The sequence below is a fragment of the Drosophila obscura genome, unplaced genomic scaffold (assembly GCF_018151105.1).
Source record: "Drosophila obscura isolate BZ-5 IFL unplaced genomic scaffold, ASM1815110v1 contig_150, whole genome shotgun sequence".
Classification (NCBI taxonomy): domain Eukaryota; kingdom Metazoa; phylum Arthropoda; class Insecta; order Diptera; family Drosophilidae; genus Drosophila; species Drosophila obscura.
Window position 1 is genome coordinate 4,873,030 of NW_024542736.1, and position 23,096 is coordinate 4,896,125.

General features: G+C 45.7%; 1 protein-coding gene across 1 annotated transcript; it reads right to left on the bottom strand.

Moving 5' to 3' along the window:
• Positions 1–312: 312 nt before the first annotated feature.
• LOC111068731 (ABC transporter G family member 20) lies at positions 313–22,804 on the bottom strand. Its single transcript, XM_022358422.2, is given in 11 exon segments — positions 313–993; positions 1,058–1,389; positions 1,449–1,509; positions 1,585–2,033; positions 2,103–2,384; positions 2,447–2,588; positions 2,769–2,917; positions 2,974–3,171; positions 3,173–3,491; positions 5,487–5,699; positions 22,005–22,804. Coding segments are annotated over 11 exon segments (2,445 nt in total). The 5' UTR covers positions 22,130–22,804; the 3' UTR covers positions 313–818.
• Between the last annotated feature and the right edge of the window lie 292 nt (positions 22,805–23,096).

Consider the following 23,096-nt stretch of genomic DNA (forward strand, 5'->3'; position numbering starts at 1 on the left):
GTTAATGATCGGTCATGCTTAAATAAGGACTTTTGCTTCACTTGTTCGTTGTTTTTCTTTAGCTTATGATTTGTTCGTTGTGAAATACTTATGCCAAGAGCATAATATTTCCTCAAACATGTATATTCGCATATAATTAGGGTAGTGTACATTATTGTATTTAATTATGTTTTAACTTAAAAAACTTAAACCCATACAAAAAATGCTTTAAACTACTTAATGTTATTAACAAAACCCACCATTGTTTTTTGTTTGTTTTTCTTGTTTTCTTTTTTTTGTTCTTTTCTTCTTTAGGCTTTCGCGTGAAATATGTATAAAAAAAACAATCACAGTCCATTGAAAAATATATAAAATTAGTTGTGTGTGGTGTGTGTGTGTGTGTGTAATAAATTGCCCGATTCGGAATCAAGAGAAGTTCTAGAACAGAGGATTACGAATAATGGACGTCTAGCTAGGTCGCTCACACACGGACGTTTTGTTTTTGTTTTTCGGGTTGATTTGTGACACAGAACATACTCGTATGTACAACAACAATTCATTTAGGTACCTAAACCTTACAAATTAAACTACGAAATGTGCAGCCTTAAACAAATATTTATAGTGCTTGGAGTGCGAAGTAGAAGCTAAGGAAAGCTGCGTGGGTGCTTAAATAATTTATGACATTTGGGCAGAAGAGAAGAAGCAGGAGCAAAGGGGAGCGAGAAAGAATCAAAAAGAGTGAAAGCCAGAGGGGGGGAACACTATCTTAAGAGCTAGGAAGGGACGACAATGACGACTAAACGCGATCTAAAATTATGTGCTGCGGCATGCAGACGCCTCTAGCCGCGCTTCGCCCGCAGAACCAGCATCGTGAGGATCAGGAAGCCCAGGATCCAGGAGAGCGTGCTCACATAGCCAATGTAGACATCCGACTCGAATATCGCCCAGCCACGGGTGAGGATGGAGCGCAGTGATGAGGTGGCCAGCGTCAAAGGCAGGCACAACGAAATATATCTGAAGGGGAGGAGTATTTGAATTTGGGTTTCATTCTGATAGAGTCTGAAAGAAAGTGGCTTACCTCAGCACCACTGGCATACCCTCGATGGGCCATATGACACCAGACAGCAGCAGGGTGGGGTAGAAGGAGCCCAGCGCCAGTTGGATGGCATTGCGCTCCAGCTCGCAAACGGAGGAGATGAGGAAGCCGAAGCACATGCCGCACATGCCCTGCAGCAGCGTCAGCACAATCACCCAGAACAGATCGCCATTGTTGGTCACCCCGAAGACCACCAGCATGAAGATGAGCACCAGCGTGGTCTGGCCACACATCACCACGAACTGGGTGATGACATGGGAGAAGAGGATCTCGCCAGGGGACACACCAGCCACCCAGGAGCGATCCAGCAGGCCCTGCAATGAATCCACGAAGTTAATACAAGCAGGAATAAATATCTTAATTTGTTTGTTACCTCAGTGCGCTCAATGATCAGAGCAGATGACGTCAAAGCCACAGCCAAAAAGAAGACAATTCTATGAAACAATCAAAACAAAAATGAATGAAATATTAATTGTATTCTCAGATATTTTATGGGGGTAGAAACCTACGTCAAGATCACGCCGGGTGCTACGAAATCGGTAAACGAGGGATTCATGGTGCCGTAGATGGGATCTCTGAACTGAATTGGGACATCGCCCAACTTGGGATTGTTGCCGCACTGTCCGAGGAGGCCCATGGCGAAGTCACGATATGCCAGCTGTATGTCGCGGTTCAGCATGACGCCGATCTGCTGATTGGACATATCCAGCCAGACCTTCACCTCGGACTGATCGAGCGTCTCGTCGTCCGCCTCACGGCCAAGGGCAGCGCGTGCGGTGAAGGCGTCCGTGAAGTTCTCCGTGATGTAGACAGCGCCCCAGGCCTCGCCTCTTCTCACTGCCGCCTTGGCGTCTTCTAGCTCCGTATAATACGTTTTGATCACGCTCGTGTTCAGGTGGTTCAGGTAGCGACATCCCAGATTGGCAAAGTGACAGCCATCCTCCCAGAAGCAGGTCTCCTAAAGGGACAAAAGCGGGCAGAGAATTGTAACTCCGAGCTGCGAGATCTTCTAGTATATTTGGCATACCGTATTGTTCATTTCTCCGTTGACTACGGCCAGATTGAGGCCTTGCGGATCGCGTCCAATGGCCAGACAGAAGAGGATCACCTGCATCACGGGCAGGGCAAAGATGAACAGCATCACGCCCACATTGCGCCACATGCGGAGCATGTTCTTGGTCAGCAGAGCGCGGATCTTGCCCTTGGAGGTGACCTTGCACAGATTGGCATAGCAGTCCTGGCAGCTCTCCTCGTCATTGGGGTTGTTGTTGCGCCTGGCGGGCGGTGGGCTGTACGGTTCCTGGTTCAGCTGTCGTGGGGTTAGAAAGCCAAAAATGAGCAAGGGGATCGGGGCAAGAACGGAGCACAAACCGTGTAGATGGAGCCGTTGCTGTCATTGATCAGCACCTCCTTGCTCTGGTGGAAGTTGAGGCCCACAACGCCGCCTTCCTGGCTGGAGCTGGGCTTGTCCATCTTGCTGCCGAAGGCCATTGCGTGCAACGAAATGTTGTTACTACTCCGAATGATCACAAAACACAGAGATGGTGGATGGTGGAACACAGATTGCAAGCATGCGAGTGGAGTGGAGTGGAGTGTGGAGTGCCAAATGGAAAAGATTACGGTTCGGGTATTAGAATGGGCGACGCTAGACGGCGGGGGTTAAATACGTGGACTATGTCCGGCTGGGACCTACCTGAAGTTCACATGGGTCACGTCGCCCTTCTGGCTCTGGATGCGCGACAGCTTCAGGAAAACCTCCTCCAGGCTGATGCACTTGTAGATGGAAAGCAGAACGCTGGGCGACTCCTCCGCCAGCAAGTGTCCGGATCGCATAAGACCGATCTGATTCAGAGGAATAAAGTCAGAGATCTGCAAGTGATGTTCTGGAGATGCCTTACCGTATGCGCCTGTCGCGCCTCCTCAATGTAATGTGTGGTAATGATGACCGTCTTCTGGCCAGCCTTTGTGATGTGCACCAAGTGATTCCAGATGCTCTGACGCAGCAGGGGATCCACACCCACAGTGGGCTCGTCGAGAATGAGCAGCTCCGGGTCGTGCATGAGGGCCACTGCGAAGCTGACGCGACGCTGCTGGCCCGCCACTCAGATTCTTGACCAGACGCTTCTCCGACGGCAGATCGAGGAAGTTGAGCAGGAACTGCAAGCGCTCCATAATCTCTTTGGTCTCCATGCCAAATATCCAGCCGAAGTACATCATGGTCTCCTGAATGGAGAACTCTGCGTAGAGGGCAATCTCCTGGGGCATGTAGCCCACACGCTTGCCGGGCACACCCGATCCCCGAGTGCCGGGCTTGCCGCCCAGCACGAAGATCTCGCCAGAGTCCAAGTAGCGGCGACCCACAATGGTGGAGAGCAGTGTGGTCTTGCCACAGCCAGAGGCACCCAGCAGGCCATAACTAAAGGAGCAGGAATACAGATATTGTGATGAGTGGGGAACCATAATAGAGCTGAAGAGATAATGCCCCATGCCAGGGTTTAGGGTATAGGGTATAGGGTTTATTTGGTGATCTATTCCCTGCTCTATCCAAGTCGAACACCAGCTGGAATATTACTTATTCAAGATACTCTTATTGCTTCTACGATTACTGGATATAAAAGCGCTAAGAGAACGACAGCCAGTAAGCATTGTTTTGCAAATTCAGCACGAAAACTGTCGTCACAGACATGGGGCATATACTTGTACTCGCATGTGTACATAGATTTAATCGTATTATCATACGTATGTACATACGAGTATGTGTAAGTATATGTATGTATGTGTAACGATTTGTGGCATGTCAGCGACGATGTCAATGCTGATTCGCGCAGTTCAAGTTGAATTATTTCGAAATGTTCACCTTGAAAAGTAAGAAATATAGTCGTAGGTAGCATTTTCAACCCCCTCACCACCACCCCCCAGCCAGATATCAAATGCGACGACCCCGCCTCTTTTTGTGGAGTGGCAGCCGCAGACGGGCTGTATCATCATGATGAGGTTCATAGGCGATGATTATTGTGATTATCGGATTGTTATTTTGTCGTCTGTTTTCGTTGGGACTTTCGGCCTTTGACAAAATGTTGCGGCACGTAGGTCGCACGTTTTGGCCTGTTATTGGATTTATTATTATAATTAACACGCAGCGCCACTTAACGAAATAAACTTTAGCCATAAACAACATTTGATATTACCCCCAGGGAGGACAGTCGCAGTCGCAGTCTCCGGCTCTGCCTCTGGCTCTATCTCTGGCTGTGCCAGACTTTAATTGGCATAATCGTCTGGTCAGTCCTCAGTGACTTTGAAAACCCAAAACCCAAAAGCCATTTGGGCCTGGCCTGGCCCGCTGCGTGCAGTTCGTTGACTCGACTGCTGACATGACCTAGGTCAAAGCTGAACGAACCAAACTGTTAACTGGGTCAAGACTGCAGCATACTCGTTATGTGGTTCGTAGAATAAAACGCCGTTACGACACACGCTCGATGGCCAGCCGCCGGTTAAGTGTGCCTTATAAATCATTAAGAATGCCGAAATTATTTTATCAATGCCAAAGGCAAAAAATAAATAAAAAATGAATTATTTACGATTGGAAATTGATGGCCCCCAAATGTTTGCCAAAAATTCATGAAGCGGTCGAATCTTGGGCTCGAGGGGCGCGCACAATTAAGCACATGTGCCGCGACAGAGATGGAGATGGAGAAGCCAAACAAACCCTCCAAATCGAACTTTGAATATCGTTTGCCTGCCAATAACCGATCAATATTGCCTGGCTTATTGCTTCTATTTCCAGATTCAGCATATGAACGGCAGTCTTTGCATGCGAATGGCATTTGTCTAATTGTGAATACGTGTAGAATGCGGCCAGAGATTGACGTCAGCCGGCAAGGAAGCCTCTTAATGGGGATCACTTCTTTGTAGGTACTGGAACTGCTCCAACGACCCTCGTTAGCAGCCTCAAATTATCATGCAAAAATGCCGTCTCAATTACAAGAGAGATACGAGTACGAGTACTAGTGCTAGTACGAGTACTAGTACGAGTGCGCAAACTAGTCTTGGCCCGGACTGGTTAGCCATAGTACACGTATCGTATAATTTATAATTGCCGCAATTACCAGTGGAGGCTCGAGCTCGAGCGTAACCAAATGACCTCTGATGGAGACTCTTAAATCTCGGGGCATGCAATCAAATCTGAGTTACAAGGAAATCGTCTGCCAATATAATATCTAACTCGAGTTCATCTAAAATACAATCTGTACAGTACACACACATATAGGTGTATGTGTATCCCATGGGCAGTGCTCCGATCTGATCTGATCTGATGTGATGTGTTAATTACTTTCGCCGTTTCTATTTTATTTAGTTGCTAAATGAAGCTGTCAACATTTCACTTTTATAGAAGAGAGATGATGTTACTCACATTGTTCCCTTGGGGACTGTCATATTCAGGTTATTCAGCACCTGGTTGGCGTTCTTCTTTTTGCCGTAGGCCTTGAAGGCATGTCGCACGGACACGGCGGCCTGTGTGTTGCGTGGTCCGGCAGCGGGCTGGCCCCAGGCTGAAACAGCATTCTGTGGCTGTGTGCCACCATCGTTTGTGTTTGTGGCCGCCATCGCGGAGTCTGTGGGAATGCTGCAAGAGATAAAAAATTTTTGTAATTAGAATGCAACTATAACTCAAAATAGTATCTAAAAATAGTTATTATTGCAACTAAAAACTTGTTCCGAATACTTTGCTGCACTTGCAGGTCATTCGTTTCGGTTTTTAGAATATTTTATTGGTCATTTGTGGCTCGCTCAATTGGCTATTGACTACTTCCTGCTGATGCTGCTGCTGCTGGTTTTTGCATTTGCATAACGTTAACGTGTGGTCGCATATGAGTCGAATCTGTATCTGAGTGTATCTGGTGTATGCTTCAGTGGTTAGGCGCTTGGAAACTATGTCAGCGGCACACATTGCAAAAAAGCATGAAGCACACACACACACAGAGAGACAGAGAGACAGAAAAAGCAACAATGGAGCGCTGCTTGGCCACACTTTTCATTTCAATATTTACGTGTATATAGTCGGTCCAACAGACACACTCGTCTCTCTTACCCAACGCGCTTTTTGGCCATTTGGCCATTTGGCCAGTTGGCCACTTGGTTAGTGGTCAGTGTGTGATCACTTGGCCAAGTTGGCAACACAAAAGTCGGTGAAGTCGAAGTGAATGCTTACCAAGCAAATCGCTATAAGTAAAGTAAAGTTGTTAAAGCCTCAATGGTCTTTCTGGTCGGACCGGACCAGCTCTGGCGGCTGATTGCTTAACAGTCTGAGGCACAGGCACAGCCACAGCCACCACGGCCCAAGTTGGACAGGCCAGCCGTTGAGCAAATATGCAAACTGTTTGTAGTTTGCATTTGCAGTGGTCTGGGCCATTATGCAATTGGCATTCCCGCATTTTGGCCTGCATTGCGCTGTGCAGCGAAGGCTCAAACCATGTGTGAGTCGGGGAGGAAGGGGAGCAGAGAGTAGCCAATTTTTGGGTCAAGGTTAGCTGCATTGTTAGCCATGGTTCGGCGAAGAAAGTTCATAATTGCCTGCAATTAATCACATTCGCACCTCTTTAACATATTTTGACTGCGGGCCTTTCGTATCATTAACGAGCGTTCGTGTCGCTGTTCGTTCGCTCTTCGGTGTTCGGGGTGCCCAAAAAGCAAGTCATATAAGAAATGAAAACGAGAAACGAGATACACAAACCAAAAATCACTTGATGGATGGCGGGTTGGGGGGGTAAACTAGTTCAAGGTCACTAATTGAGCGCAGTCGATCAGTTTTTGTTGTCGCTTTCGAAAACGTTTGGGTTTTGGGGTACAATCGAACCCCCAGCCAAGTTTTTGCTAATCGCTGTCGTTGCGTTACTTCTCGTTAAAATAAATATTCGTTCGGCCGCAAATATTTGCATTTTGTATAAGGCACGAGACAGGCGATCCGATCCGATCCGATACGAAACCCAAACTGGGATGAGTTGAGATGATCTGATGACGGTTGCCAAACAGCCCAACAGCCAATAAACAGCCCACCGCTTGAGAGCAAAGCAAACATCCTCGAAAGCCGATGCCGAGTTTGCAGTGAAAATTAAGTAGTAGCTTTATTATGCGGCCTATCAAATATTTGCATAATGCGTCCATCTCCCCAACTGACAACATTTGGGGCTGGGCTGCGCTGGCCTGTGCTGTGCCACAACCGATTCTGAATACGAAACGCACTCAGATATGCTCGCAGTCATGCTGCAATTTCGTTGACGAAATGTGTTTCAAGTTCGTTGTCGGAGTCTTTCGATTTGCGTACGAGTATTGTTAGTCACTGCTGCCCAAAAGCCAAACACTCGCAAGTTGCGTAAATTTCTGTATGCGCCTGTGTGAGAGTATCTGTGTGCCTGTGCCTGTGTCTGTGTCTGTGAATGTAAATGTAAATGTGTGTGTGCGTGCGCGCACAGTCAACAATGGACAAGGTCAGGCCAAGTAGTTTTTTATAATGACAAACAAGCCGACATTTTTCTCTCTTCTCTCTTTTCTTGTGAGCTGGGTGCGTTTGACATTTATGGCCAAGAGTTTTGGGCATGTTGATAGTGTTTGGTTTGTGCCTGCTTATTGATAATTTAATTAACTATTAGAGCGCTATTTATGCATGCAGCGATGTGTCCACAGAGTCGCCACATTTTTGGGCTGTTGAATGTGGATGTTGGCGGTGGATGTTGCAACATCGTGGTGACAATCCCAGTCGACAATCCCATATAGACCGTGAGAATTTGTGATGCCTTATCTCAATGGTAAGACACTCAGGGGAAAGACCCAAAGATATATATATTTTTTTTTTTGGAAATGAAACCAAGTTTATTTATGCTGTTATTTGCTCAGAGTATATTTCCCCGAATCATCAATAAATTTAACGTTTCGTGTGCCCTAACTGACAGTTTTTATACTTTTTGCACTTTACTCGTTGAGTAAATAGCGGACTTTAGAATGCAAACCCAATATAATTGTTGTGGCAGGCAGAGCAAGAGAGAGAGCCCAGAGCCCAGAGCCCAGACAAAGTTCAGTGCGACTCCCACAGAGGTGCCAATGAGGTCATCCCAAGATAAAGACTGTTAAATTTGTCTGCCATTTTATAGGCTTATATAACAGGTAAGCTAAGCTAAGCCAAGCTAAGGTTAGGTTAGGTATGGGAGAAGGCTTTTCGTGTTGCCATTTCATTGATGATTGAGCCGGTTAATCGCATATAATCAGCATAGGGAGAGACATGCAAGGTAGACAGACAGACAGACAGACCAACATTCAGACTCGGACTTAAACTCTTCCTGGCTCGGGCTCTGTATCTGCCTCTGGAGTCTGTCACGCAACAATTGCAATGATGAGCTGAATTTTAAGCACGCCGATCCCACAGGAATGTACAATCGGTTCTTTCTTTCGTGGGACCTTTGCGGGGAATTCCAGAACGGAGTAGCCACAGAATTGATAAGCAACACATCTCTCTTAGGCATTTCCATACACATCGCCTCCACACGCGGAAGATGCAAATGAAATCGTGTAATTGACTTTTGTTGTCGGCTCTGCCGCTTGAGCGAATTGTTTCGTTGTTGTCAGTTTTGTTTTCGTTTTTCGTTCAGTGGCATATAATTATGGGCTTCTATTCTTGAGCTTAAGCACCGACACCGAGTGACAGGCCAACGAGGAAGCAGCCATTGAAATGGCAAACTCGTCATTTGCCAAATAAATCAATGGCCTCTCATTATTTTGAATTACGAGCGAGAGGGTAGTGCAAAAAGCAAGGCCGGGTAATACCCACTCCAGGCATTGTTCGAGCTTCATGGGATGCGAGCATTAATCAAGTCAAGAGTCAGAAAAGGGAATTTGCGATGGCTATGGGATTCATCTGGATTATGCAATGTGCGCCTTTTGGTATTTGACATAATTACAAACTTGTTCGCCCCGCTGAGAAATGCGGTCGCTGGCAAATATGCAAAAACAGAAACAAAAACCAAAAACAAAACCAAAAACAGAAACAAAAAGCGATATGGCCAAAGCAGATACAAAGACACAAAAAGGGCGAAGCGAAGCGTTGGAAAAGTCAAATCAAAAGTCGTCTCGCTGAGGGATTATGCAATGTTAATGGGTCGACAAGTGTTAAAGTCGCGAGATCGGGCGTTGACAGCAGGAAACTGGATGACTGTGGAGACTGGAAGACTGATAGACTGGCGGCGATTGACTGGCACCCAAGTGGGTCAACATCAGTGGGTCAAAATTGTTACACTGATTGCGATTTATGGCCGTAATCTCTGCACGTTCATGTTCATGTTCATCCACGGAATTTACTTACGTTGATATCAGCATTTTATTTGTGTGTTGCGATTGTTTGGCGATTGGTGCGCTGTTGCTGCTGCTGTTGCTGCTGCTGCTGTTGGGTGGGTGGGTATTTGTTTGCCTGGTTAACGTTTGTTTAACTTTTATTTCGTATGTTTTGATTTGCTTTTGTTTAACCGGTAGTTACTTTTACTTTTACTTTAACACCAGCGCCCGACCAATCTTTTGCAATTTCTCGAGTGTCTCAGGCACACACAACAATGCTGAAATGTATAAATAATAATCATGTTTGAGCATAAATTGTTGTTTGATTTATGCATTGGCTGGACGGGGAGTCTGTCGAGTTTGGCCCGCTGGCATTTCATTGCACATACGTCACAGGTCTTTTATTTTTTTGATCAGTCATCATAAATGATGATTGTGCAGATGGGTTATATGTAAGAGGGTGTAAAGAACCCCTAAACAAGCCCTAGAAGGAAAAGAGCTGGGAAAGTAGCTCTAAAAACTGAATTGAATTCCCCGCTAAGTCCGTTCATATCGATTCGATACAGCAGAGATCATTATACAATCAACACCTTGCGGGGTTTGCTTCTGTTGTGGCAGTAGTTGTGCCAAGTCATGCTATATGACTGCGGCATTATAAGATCCATGGCTCAGAAACAAACTGTGAATATTTCTTGAGCGGCTCGACGGTTCGCTTGACGTTGGCAGCCAGGCCAAAAGCCGCTTAAGTCAGCACAACAATCACAATAATCATAATAATAATTGAGCCCCAAAGCAATGTACGCATTTGGCATTGGAATTCTGTTGTCTCTGCTGGACCTGACTACGAGTACTACCAGTACGAGTGGCTGTGCGAGGATGCCTGCTCTCCAAATGGCTTTATTGTTAAAGGTTTCAGCGTTCAGCTCTGAAAGCGAGCAAAGTTCTTAGCAAAATGTTACTGCAAATCGTTTAGATTTGCTGCTGATCTGTAGTTTGCATGCCGAGTGCGTTGCCGTGCCAAGGTCAGTCGTGGCATGCAATGGCTTTCCGGGGGACTTTCCGCTGCAGCGGAAAGTTTTATGCCACGTGCGTCATCGAGTGTCTAAATTGTGCAAAAACAAAACAGCCAGCATCAGCGGGCAGCTGTGAGTCATAATTTGCGAGTCCCAAGAGGTTCAATGAATTAGCAGAATCGTCGAGTTGAAGCCCAATATTGAGCAATGGGCAAATCGCTTGAGCATGAAAGCTGCTGGCAGGAAGCCAGCTGCTTGGACAGACGGACGGACACACACATATAATGCATGAATAAATTTATTAAAGACAATTTAAATTTCAATGAGGCAAGAGGCAATCTCAATGCAACCACTGAACGACTTTCCAGCAGCAGTAGTAGCAGCAGCTGTGACTGGGACAAATTTCTCGTTTTTATTATTTATTTTTGCAGACAGGAAAACCCATTATGGTTGCTTATGTTTAATGCCAATGGCTACGCTACGTGTGTGGCATTAAGCAATTGGGACAGACACAGCCACAGCCACAGCCATGTGCGAGATATTAAAGCGGCCTCCAAAGGCAGGCCAGGCCCAAATGGCTCAGAGCCCATTAGAACTGCCTTGGCAGTGCGCCAGTCAACGCAACTCCATTACCGTCAGGGGATACAAAGTGCGGCTTTACGAGTACTTTCGATTACTTTCGATCTCGTCGGACCTGGCCAGTTGGCTCTGCGTTTTCCGAAGCGATTTCATTTTCATCGACTGGCTTTTCCGATGACATAATTGCATGCATGTCTGCGTGTCTGCCGGTCTGCCCTGTCTGTCTGTCTGTCGGTCTGTCGGTGTGTTTATGGCTGCTGCACTCGTGTGCGACACAGTTTTGTGGCTGCAACTTCTTCGAGTTGGTCTTTTGGCCAGTGCTGACTGGATGAGTGCTGCAAATGGCAAACCAGTTGTCGGGGCAACTGGTTCTGCAACAGGCCTATAGACTTTTCTGCTCCCAGTGCCCAAATCAATAGTCGAGCACTCACCCGCACTGGCCACATATGGCTAGTCATTAGATAATCCCAGTGGAAGATATGGATTGATATTGATTGGTTTTCGTGTGAAATCATCAGCAGGGAGTACAGGGAGTACAGGGAATACAGCGAACCTAATCAATTCCATCGATTCGTCCAGTTAATCTATAAATCAGTCTCTGGAGTCGAATCGATTCGAATCGAATCGAGTTAACAACACGACAACGATTCCTGCAAAACTCGAAAGAGAATGTCCGATTGCCTCAATTAATATTTAATTTTCCCAATTGTTGTACGTCGCTATTGCACAATCAATTCCAGATACTCGTACCAAGACCAGGGAGCTGGGGCTGGGGCTTGGTATTGGGGATATCGGCATTCCAAGTGGTATGGGGTCGCGTGAACTCCAACAAATGTTGCGTCTGTCATGAAATGTATTACTGAAATTTTAATGTCCGCGAGTTTGAATTACAAATTTCCTTCAGAGGTTGCCACCCCTGGGGCCAGTTGCCAGTAGACATCTCTATGAGTACGAACTGTCGGTTCACTCTTCCTCTCTCTTTCTCTCTCTCCATTAGCGCAAATACATTGTTCTTAAGTCTCTGTCTGGAGCCAGGCCAGACCAGGCCAGGCAGCTCAATCATGCAGGTTGACGTTATTGAGCGATTAGGCCCTGGCATTTAGTCATTAAGTGACCAGTCGACCAGTCGACCAGTCCTCAATTATCGAGTGCGTTATGTGACCAACAAATTGCATTTCATTGCATTGCAGCCGCGAGATCAGTTCGGTTTAAGTTCACTTTAATTGGTCATGCCCCGTCCCTGGGGCTGCACTGGAAATATTAACCGTTCATTTAATATCGATTTAAGCAATGCAAATTGTCCGTAATTAGTTTAACAACATTAGTCGCTCCAACTCAGATCGAACTCAGATCGGATCGGATCGGATCGGATCGAATCGGATCACTTAGTAGTAGAGTAGAGTTCTGCCAGGCCAGTCATTTATATGAAGCTTTATGTTAATGGCTGCCAGTGCCTTGATATTAATTAAATGTCGCACCGCTTTAATGGCATACAACAATCATGTCTACATCTAGATGCGACTTCGGTTTTCATCATACTTTTGTTGGATCCGCTGGACACCTTGAACTCTGCTTAAAGCATAGCCACGACGTGATAAACAGAGAATGAAAGACCCCAAAAAAAGAAACAAATAAAACATAAAAAAAAAAAAAAACCCCCAAAGACGAAAAATACCAGTTCAAGTTTAAGCTTTAAATCGCTGCACAGTTCGGTTCGGTTCGGCTCGGAAATGCACATGGCATGGCGAGAGTTGTGAGTGGAGAGTGGAGAGAGAGAAGACCTTGACAACTAATTTCAGGGCCAGCGGGAAGGTCTCTCGGGTGCACAAAATCTGACAATGAATGCATTTTATTATAAGACATAAGCACTCTGCAGCTCTGCCCTGCTCTGCTCTGCCCTGCTCTGTTATAATTGTTATTATTACGATTCACTACTATCAAAGTATCTGTTTATCTGTAGCGCTGTAGCGCTGTACCGCTGTACTCTGTGCACTTGTGCAATGAAAATGCAAAAAGTCACAGCACTTAATTACGCTGAACTTTGCTCGAAATTGCAAGCGACAGCCACAAGCACAAAAACACAAAGCACAAAGCACATAGAGTATAGAGTACACAAAAGCCTGGCTAAATGACTGGCTAGCACAGAGACTCTCGCTCACGGCTCTCGGTTTCTCGATGACCTCTTCTCAGTGTACGTTTGCGTTGAATTCTGGGTGTACGAGTATCTACATAGTATATATACTTGTGTTGCCAAGAGCCGAGTGACCACAGAATGCGATGATCTAAGTTAATCATAAAGCCATATATATGACAGGCAAATAGCCAGTGGGAGGGTCTCTGGGCATTGGCTGGGTCTTCCTTCAACTAATGCAGTTGCCCACAAATAACTGACTATTTTTAGCTCAAAGTACAAAGGTGGGGAAAAAAGTGTAACAGATTCATTTGAAAGGCTTCCCACTGCGCAAGCATTTAAGCCGATTAAGGCCGCAACTAACGGACTGAATCAATACAATTAAAATTAAGCCAAGTGCAACGCACTGATGGCCAACTGAATGAACGACACAACACCTTTAGCTGTGAAATGCACTAAAAAACTGAAGTTTTGGAACCATATACCATGGGTTACTGTACGAGAGCAGTAACTCTGGGCTCTGGCTTCATCGGAGTCCGCATTCTAACAGCGTTTTGGTTACCCGATGACGACGATATCATATCATTGCGGAAATTTGTATGCCGGGCGCAGAGCGCACGCGTTTGAACATTATAAACGGACAGTAGCCGATGAAGGCATGGGACTGGGCATGGTATTGCGAATGGGAATAGTATTGGGGGAATTGATGATGATGATCGTCATCAGCATGGTGGAAGTTTGCGAACAAAGTAATTGTCGACTTTGAAGTAACAACAAAGCGGCAGCCATTTGTTTTATGAGGAATTGATTTTTGTTTTTCTGTTTGCTTGAATATTCTTTTGTATAGAATTGCGCCTCATGGGCGGAGCAGAGCGCCCGTTGTTTGCCTGCCTTTGGCGAGTGTTTGAGAAGTAATTTCCTGAAACGTGTATATATCACTTGAGTGCCGTGCCGTGCCATGCCCATGCGCCTAAGTCAAGCTCGACAAACTCCAAATCTCCGTGCCAGGCATTTGTTTGATGAGCAAATTTACACTTACAATGCGCGTTCTAAATAGATTTACGAAGCTGTCGTCAACGTCGTCGTTTGTTATATTTTTTTTTAGTTTTTATTTTGGTGGACTGTGCAAATGTTTGCACAAAATTCGTCGTTTTTGTTGAGGCTATAATCCACTTCTCTTCCACCGCGAACAGTGGGCACAAAGGCGTAGGATGCGCAAACGAAAGACTTAAGGCACGAACCCGCGAATTAATGATAGATCGCCTTTGGCTTTTGCACACGCGCTCTCCGCTTAAACAATTCTCGGGAAACTAGCTATATATTCCAGGCGGACGCTTTAATGGCGCTTTTGGGGCACACACAAAATCACGCGGCAACGGGAGAGCAGACTTCGAGAGAGGAGACACTTGCGTTGCTCTGAAAGGTTCGACTAAGACTGACTTCGAGTCGGTGGCCAAGCTGTGGCTGGAGCGCCGCTCCAATGATGCTGCTTCTGCTGCTGCTGCCTGCCTCTGCCGTCGCTGCTAGCTTTGGGGCTAGCTTTGCACTTTACACTTTGTCAATGAAAGAGACGGAAAGAGACTTGGCTGGCCAAGAGCGTGAGTGAAAGAGCTCGAGCACTCGAGTGGGGTAGGCAGAGTAGGCGAGAGGAGAGCGAAGCTGTTGCACTTTTGCACGTGCGTTTTATGCGCGACTTTAGACGCGTGGTAGACGTAGACTGTGGACTTGCGATTGCCTTGCTGCCAGAAACTCAACTGAAAGCTAGACGACGTCTCAGCCCAAGCTCAGGCCCGAGTCGCAGCCAAAGCAAAAGCAAAAGCGAACAAAAAAAAAAAAAAAACACCTGTATGCCCGGGCGAAACCCACTCAAAAGGCCACTCCACTCCACTCATTCGTTCGCGATTGAGTCGCTTGTGGCAGCTTGTGGAATGAACACGACTCGAGTCGACTCGTGTCGTGTCGACTCGATTCGACTGGTGAGCGACTTTTCGGCGAGGCAGAGTTTGTTGGCTTCGCTCCTGGCGTTCCGCTGCAGCATTTTTAGGCTCCAGCTCGTTCACCTTCGGCGCTTGAGCAGGGTTTTATTTGGGGAAGGGAACCATGCGGCACAAAAGCAAAAGGGCCCAGGTTATTGGGGTTTTCACTGTGCATCGTCGGTCTTATGTAATCCGGCGAGGCGACCTTCAGGGCGGGCTGTGCTATCGTTCAACGCATTGCGGCGCGTCGGGGAAGCTCTTCTTCTGTTGGCTCTTGCTCTTGTGAGTGGCAGGAATTGCAAAAGAAACCACCGCTCACCGCTCACCACTCACTCTCTCGGATCGGGGTAATGGCTTCATTTGGCTTCGCATTTCATAAATTGTAATTGCTATTGCAATTTCATTGAAATTCCCATGCACTTTTAATTAAAAATGTGGTTTCCCTTATGTAAGTGATTGTAAGCAGAGCCCAAGTAGAGCAAAGTTCACCCCCAATAAGGGGTGGGGAGGGGTAGATACACATTTTCGCAGCTGCCTCAAGGCGAAATTAAATGCCTTAATTACTATAATTAATGTGCCAAAGAATTCTTTGGATCGAAGAATTGACGAGACGAGACGAATGATGTGATGTGATATGAGGGACGGCTGGCTGGCTGGTTGTCTGTCTGTCCAACAAAATCAATAAACATGTCTATATTAAAAGTTTTTTGTTGTGCTGTTGCCCCATTGCACAATTTCAATGTCATCCAAAAAATTAACAAGCCGGCGTTAAGGGCGTGACTAAGGGCGTTTGCCGTTTGGGCGAAGAAAAACCAAAAAATTCGACCACAAACCCATAAAACTATTCACATTTTGCGCAATACTGACATTGAAAATGCACAGCTAACCGATCGGCCGATCGACTGTGCTGTGGGTGTCAGCCTCTGCAGGCCCCAAAGTGCTGGCCAAATGTGCCATCCATCCATCCATCCAGCCATCCACCGATCGGATCCGATCGGATTGGATCGTGTGTTGTAACCAAACGCGCTCAAACATTTTAAGCAGCTGGTAAATGGTCAATGGTGGACACATGCTGCAAAGACCGCGATACGCTAACCAATTGGATATTTGGTATGGATTTTTACATTTTTGTGGCTTCTGGCCCTGGTGCTATTAAAGGGCAATTAACTGACAAGGTTGCCTGATATATGCGGTCCCGAGACCTAAAACAGCGTCTTATCCAGCTGCCAAATCGGCAAGTACACGTATTTAATATGAAGGGTATTGTTTGAGCTGAGCTTCCTTCAGGGATTATTACTCATACGACTGCGAGCTGGCTTTTCAGTCAGATTTAATGGCTGGCAAACTCGTAAAAGCGAACTTTGCATCTGACTGACTGACTGCCTGACTGACTGACTGATGTGCATGTAAACATCCTCGTTGTCGTCGCAATGGACATAATTGCTGTTAAAATACAAGTAATTCACGCATCTGTACGAGCATGTATTTAGCTTATTCGTGCGTACGCGTGCATATGTATCAAGAAATAAAAATGTATACAAAATGCGTCGCCGTCGCACTTGACATGGTTTTCGGAAGACGACAGGCAACGTGCTAATGAGCCCTGAAAACTTATTTCTGATTTGCAGGCACGCGGCCTGCCAGCCTGCCAAGCTGACAGCTCCCCATCATTAACCAGGGGGATATGATGCAACCTTTATGATTCATAATGCTCATCATCAAGAGAATGCCTCAAATTGGTTTTCCAGCTAATATTACAACCAAAACTGCCGTCTCATGGTGTACCAATTTGTGCAGTTGGGATGGGACATAGTCTGCCAATTTCGTAACTGATGTTTTAGTTAATATATTAATCTGATGCGCCCACAGAGAAACAGCACTTGAGACACAAAGATCAGCCAACACATTTTGCTAACAATAAACAACAAACAACAGCCAAAACAAATCCAAAACAAATCTGCTTGCAATTTTCTAAGTATGTCTTTGTCTTTGTTTTGTTTCAGAGGCTTGAGGCTTGAGTCTTTCGGCTTTAGGCAAGTCATGCTATGGCAGCGACACCTTGGACGAGTTTGTTGACTCCGCCTGGCCAGTGCATTTGGCCCGAACCACAACAACAACACAACGAACAGCAAGCGCAAATGTCCAAAAAGCATTAAAGAAATTGGTTGACAACATTTTAAGGTTTTGCCATGGCATCAATTTCACTCGCGACAGCTTCACTTACTGTCTCCGTTTCTGTTTCAGCCTCTTTTGTTTCACGATGTGCACATTTCAAATCTACATCTTTTTTTTTTTGTTGTTTTTGTTGTGTATTGTCTGCTCCATTGCGCATTTATAGCCGCCCCGCAACCCAAACATTCCCAGTCCCCTGCCAATGCCCATTCATACAGACAATTTCATTTCGGTTTTGTTTCTGCTCTCTCACTTTTTTATGCTGCTGTGAAAACGGGCACAAGGTCGCCACTGGGACGAGGAAGTTGGCTGGGAAGCCCTGCCAGAGGAATGGACTGACTGGAGTGACAGAAGCTACCAGCACCAGCACCAGCATGGCTTTAAATTAATTGCATCAAGACGACAACTACGACGACAACGGCGGCTGCGGCAGCAATTTCAAGCTCATAAAACGAATTGCACTTTGCGATAAAATTTCCCTTTCGCTTGAAACTCGTTTTTCGTTTTTCGCCACTCGCTCAGGTTCGTCTCGCCTTCGTGCTGTGTCCTAATCACCTATTTCTTTTATGCCTATTACGCCTAAAATGGTGATGGAATCGTGAAGGGCAGTAAAAAGGTATGGAAAATAATTCAAAAGTCGAGAATAAACTATTGAGAGCTGAAATTAATCAATTGGGAAGCATTAAAGGGGAAATTTTTTCTCCTCACGACCGACACGACTGCACTCACGACATTGTCTCCTCTACAGTTTGGCGAATTCGCGTGCCGTGCCGTGCCCGCTGCAGTTGGGCGCGCTGGAGGGTCGTCAGCAGCGGTGACTCAAAAGTTGTTTCTTTTGGTGCTTGCCAAATGTTATGCAATTGTTGCAACGCAACGCGGCGCTGTAGCTGGAGCTGGAGCTCAACTCAGACTCCACTATAGACTGGTGTTTAGCGTCTGGCAAATGCAAAAGAGCTGCGCTGCCAATGCAAGCGGCTTGGCTTAATTAATTACAATTAGACGCTGTCGACGCCCCATTAACACAGATATCTACGAAATTGCAATCGCTTCGTTTGGTTTTTGTAATGCTTGTTGGTCCATTTTCGGATTGGAAATGAACTCGCCTTTGGATGTGAATGTGGCTGGAGATCGTCGCTGGTTTTTATAATTCGTGAAGATTTTTTGGCCAAAGCTACAAAAAACACAACGCCCCAAATGTGTCAAGGTCTCTTGTAAACTGGCAAATGAGCAAAAGATACAAGCCGCAGCATTAAAACCGAATGAAATGAAAACCGAAAGCTGGCCGGAGCGACGTCCGTTGGAGCAGAGTGGGCTCAACGTTTTGAATATGTGTATCCGTCTGTAATTACGAGTATCTGAGGAAAACTTTTTGGCACACAATGCACGGCATTTGAGATTTTTTGCCAGCTTGATTGGCCCGGCCCGCATTGGGCAATGCTATCTGTTGGTCTTCTGTTGCCCTGCCCGGCCACCTATTCCTATTCGACCACATTTCGAGCCAATTAGCAGGCGGGCCAAATTGCTGTTAATGCCACGAGCAAATACACCGAAAACTGCTGCTCTGAGACAATGCATATGGCTTCTTGCAACCGAGCGGTCGGGTCGGTGAAAGTATTGGCAAAAGTTCATACCACAAGTGACGTCATTGTCCCTCACCTGTCAAAGAAAACGACCCAAAGAATTGCCGTTAATTTATGTGACAGGCTGGGGATTCAGGACACTTACCGGGAAGCCGACGTGATTGAGTTCATTCATTATAACTCAGAATTACATTCTAAAGTCTGCCGGCGACTCAAACGTAAAGGTTATTCAGGAAATCAAAAGCCACTGACATTCGCATTTTGCGGATATAAATCTTTCATTGTCAGTCATTGCGAGCGACGGCGTGTTGTATTAATTTTTATTAAGATGACATCGCCATTTCTCGGTACGTTCTGTGGCCTTTGAGGGCACAGCACATTAGATCTAAAAATATAACCTTAATGGGTACGCTTAAAGATCAACAGAGTTCTAGACGCGTCTGCCATTTTTCAAGAATATGACCAAAAAAGAGTTCCCTCAGATCAAAAATTAATACAATTAGCTTGTTGAACTTTGAAGTCAATTAGAGAGCTCAGCTCCAAAGTCATCAGAAATATTACAGGTATATAATGATCTCTCTGATTCCATTCCATTTCCTTTGCCAAAGACTTCGCTAAAGTCGAAAAGTGCGTAAAAAATTTGAAATAATAACGAGACGGAACGTTTTGAGTCGCTTCTGTGGAAGCGTAAAAACTTGAGCGTAACTTAGCAGAGACGAAAAGCTTTTCTGCTAACTTAACAGACGCGAAAGCTATGTAATTATTTTTTACTTTACATGTAGTTGCACGTTTTTACATTCGCAGTACATGTGGAGAAGGGGAACGACGAAATATATCGACGGTTACGGTTGAAAACATCGATCAAAAAGCTTTCAACACTAATCAACACACGAACTTTGTATACCTAAAATGTAAATATTTAAGTATATTAATTTCTAAGCAACAAGATAAAAAGCTCTATTAACTGATTATAATTTATTGTACCCCAACCGCAGCCCCGGCTCAGCAACAGATGCGCTGCTGTCCAGCGTTTGTCCATTTCTGGTTTCATGGTTGTGGAATTTTAATTGTACAGCAATTAGAATTTTTATCCCAAACGCGTGCTAAAACAGTTTCACCCGTTCGGCCAGTATGGTATGGAGTGGAGTGTGGGGGCGTGCTTGGCATACGGGCATACGGGCACACAACATGCATCATCGGCAATCAGCCAAAAGGTACAATACAACAATTAATGGCACGCCAGGCGGTCCAGTAAGAAAAACACAACACATACTGATTTCCCAATATTTTCCTGGCCATTCACAACTGAACTAGTTCATGCGGAAGTGACGCAGCAGCCGATCGAGCCGTGGATATTGTATAATGAAGGCCATCAAAAGAGAGAAACCGCCAAAACCAACAAACTAATTCATTTAGACGAGGCAGTGTTGCGGTCCGGTTAAAGAAGACCTTACCTTAAAATAAACCCTATTTGGATGCTAATGTGGTGTTGGCTTTTGGCAAACATTTTCTTAGAGGACAGTGATGTACGAAAGGGGGGGCTTAGGGGTTGATTCTCTTTTAACTTTCGATCAATTTCGACGCACCCCTTCTCAAATTGCATACCCACACCCTTGTGCAGCATATCTCATATGTATCTTGGGTGCTGCCCATATTATATCATTCACAAACTAAGCCAAATCAAAGAAGAAGCTCTGCATATGTTAATGACAAAAAACTCAGATTTACATAAACCGGAGAGTTTCGCATACATCGATTTAAAGGGGAATACAAGTGTATTGAATTTTGAATTATGGCCAAATAATTTTCACACATCATGTTCAATCGATCGGAACGGAGCGTCTTGCCGGATGTTTGGCTGCAACAGGAATCTGGTCTGGGATCGGCGCCCAATTGTCGCCGCTTGCGAATGCGTTGAGGATGATGATGATGATGATGAACGTTAATTTGCACGAAAAACGATTATTTGTTCGCTAGTTATGACGGGTAAACGAGCTGCTAGCTGCCTGCAGATTTGCGTTGGGAAATTATTGAAATTAGCAATTAGCTAAATAAAGTGCCAAGTGCTGAAAGCCAACCAGCCGTTGCCCAACTCTGCACCCTTCTGCTACTTCTACTCTCTGGTAGCCGGTGACCCTGGGGTTCTATTTTTAATCGTTTGTGTATGGGCCTCAGTGGCCCCTCATGCGCCGCAACTTGTTATATATTTGTTAGTTGATAGCGTAAGTATTTTATATAATTGCAAATTTCACTCGTCACTCTTTGCCTTTGGCTGATTTTGTTGCCTAGCATGTGAGGTGCTCCTCGTAAATGCAATTAAAGCCGAGCGCCGAATAAGCATGACGCGGAATGTGCGCAGAAAGTGCTGTAAGACAGCGAAAACAAATACTTACGGGCACAATTGCACGAGGACAAACAGAGCTTGCCGCTGCAACTAATTTCGATTATCATTATCATCGATGATGAGTCGTCTAAATTTGCATTTCACTTAGCCCCCCAACGTCATGTAACCCTTGGCCAATGCACCACTGAGTAATTCACTGCCTATTCAAGTGTCATTCACTGCCGCTGCATCTCCATAAATGCACACACTCTCTATAGCTCCCTTAATTAATGAATGTTTCTCCCAGTTCTTATGAATTACCGATAAATCTGTCTGTTTTCCAAAAATAACTTCAATTCCGTTGACAGCAAACACGTGCGATAAGCGGCGTTATGCAATGTTGGGCTCTCCATGAGTTTGGTTCAAAAATCGGTCAAACGGCAATAAAACACAACTCCATTGAATCGAAGCGAAACGAAACGAAACGGAAACCCAATGTTCTTGAGCCACACGATTTCAAAGCCAACCAGTTTTTGTTTACCTGTCGGCTGCCGCTGCCTGGCCCGAGGGTAACACAAATCAAAGCAAAGGCAATCGAAAGACTTTGGCAACGAACTTTATATTATATTGCTTAGTAGATGGCTATCGTCGATCGCATCTGCTGGATGATCGCTTCTTGAACGAATTGCTTTGACTGATGCTGACTCGGTTCCGTTCCGTTTCGGGGCTTCGTTGCTCGGCTTAACGACTACTTTATGGACCATTAAGGCAGCTGTTTATGGTGATGTAAAAACCTGAAGCTACAACTACGAATAATACCCTTAGCACTGACTCACATGGCACTGGGATCCGACCAGCTGAAGTGACGCTTTATCCTTTCAAAGTCCATGACAGGCTGCTGCTGTTGTTGTTGCTGCTGCTGCTGCTGTTGGCTCAAGGTTGCCTCCTTCTTCGGTGCCATTTCGATTTCTGTAGTGGTGCTGCTGCTGCGCTGCTGTCGATGATCTGCTGCAGGGGCTTCACCTTTTTTGCGGTCTGGGTTCAGGGGAGCCGGCACGGGCACGGGAACGGGCTCTGGCTAGTAAAAGGCTTGGGAATATTCGGAATTGTAGTTGCACAACTGGTTTCCACTGGGCCTTTTGCCTTCGCTACTAAAACAGTCTTGTTTAATGCGATTTGTTTCTGTTTGTGTTTCTGTTTAGGTACACTCTGCTCTCAGTTTGTTCTTCTTACACGGAAATTCGCGTGCGCCTCTGCACAGTGCTGGGGGAAACAAAAGACTTAGGCACCGAACTTCATATTGCTATTTAGCTTCGCTTTGTCTTCGCTTTTGGCCCAGCTGTAGAGCAAACAGCTGTTTTAAGTCTATTCGGGTTTTGGCTTTGGCTAACCAAAACGTGGATTGGACGGACAAGGAGAGGCGGCTAACGACAACGAAAACGAAAACGACAACTGCGACGGCGACAACGACAACGACATGAGACGATGAGCGCACGCTGGTAAAACACGTAATTGGATTTATAAATTTTACTTTTTTTTATAGTGCACACGTAATAAAAGAGCCGAGCCACAAAGTGATGTAGTGGATGTGTTGTATGTGTTGTGGATGTTACAGTCGTTTGCTGATGCGATTGCTGCTGCCTAACGCGCCGAAGTCGTGAACGAAACTGAAACCCCAAGACGAGCGCAGCAGGCCCAAGAGCTGCCAAAATGCGACAACACAATACCTGGAGCTTGGAGCGTGGAGAGCACTGTGCAGCGTTCAACTGAAAGAGATGGAAAGCGAAAAAGGAAAGAGAGCGCGATATGTTACGAGAGAGAGATAGAGCGCGAGGGTGATTGTGCGAGAGAGAGTATGTATGTATGCATTCGCATCTGATATAGTTACTTTTTGTATTTTTTGTATAGATAACAAAAAACATGCAAGC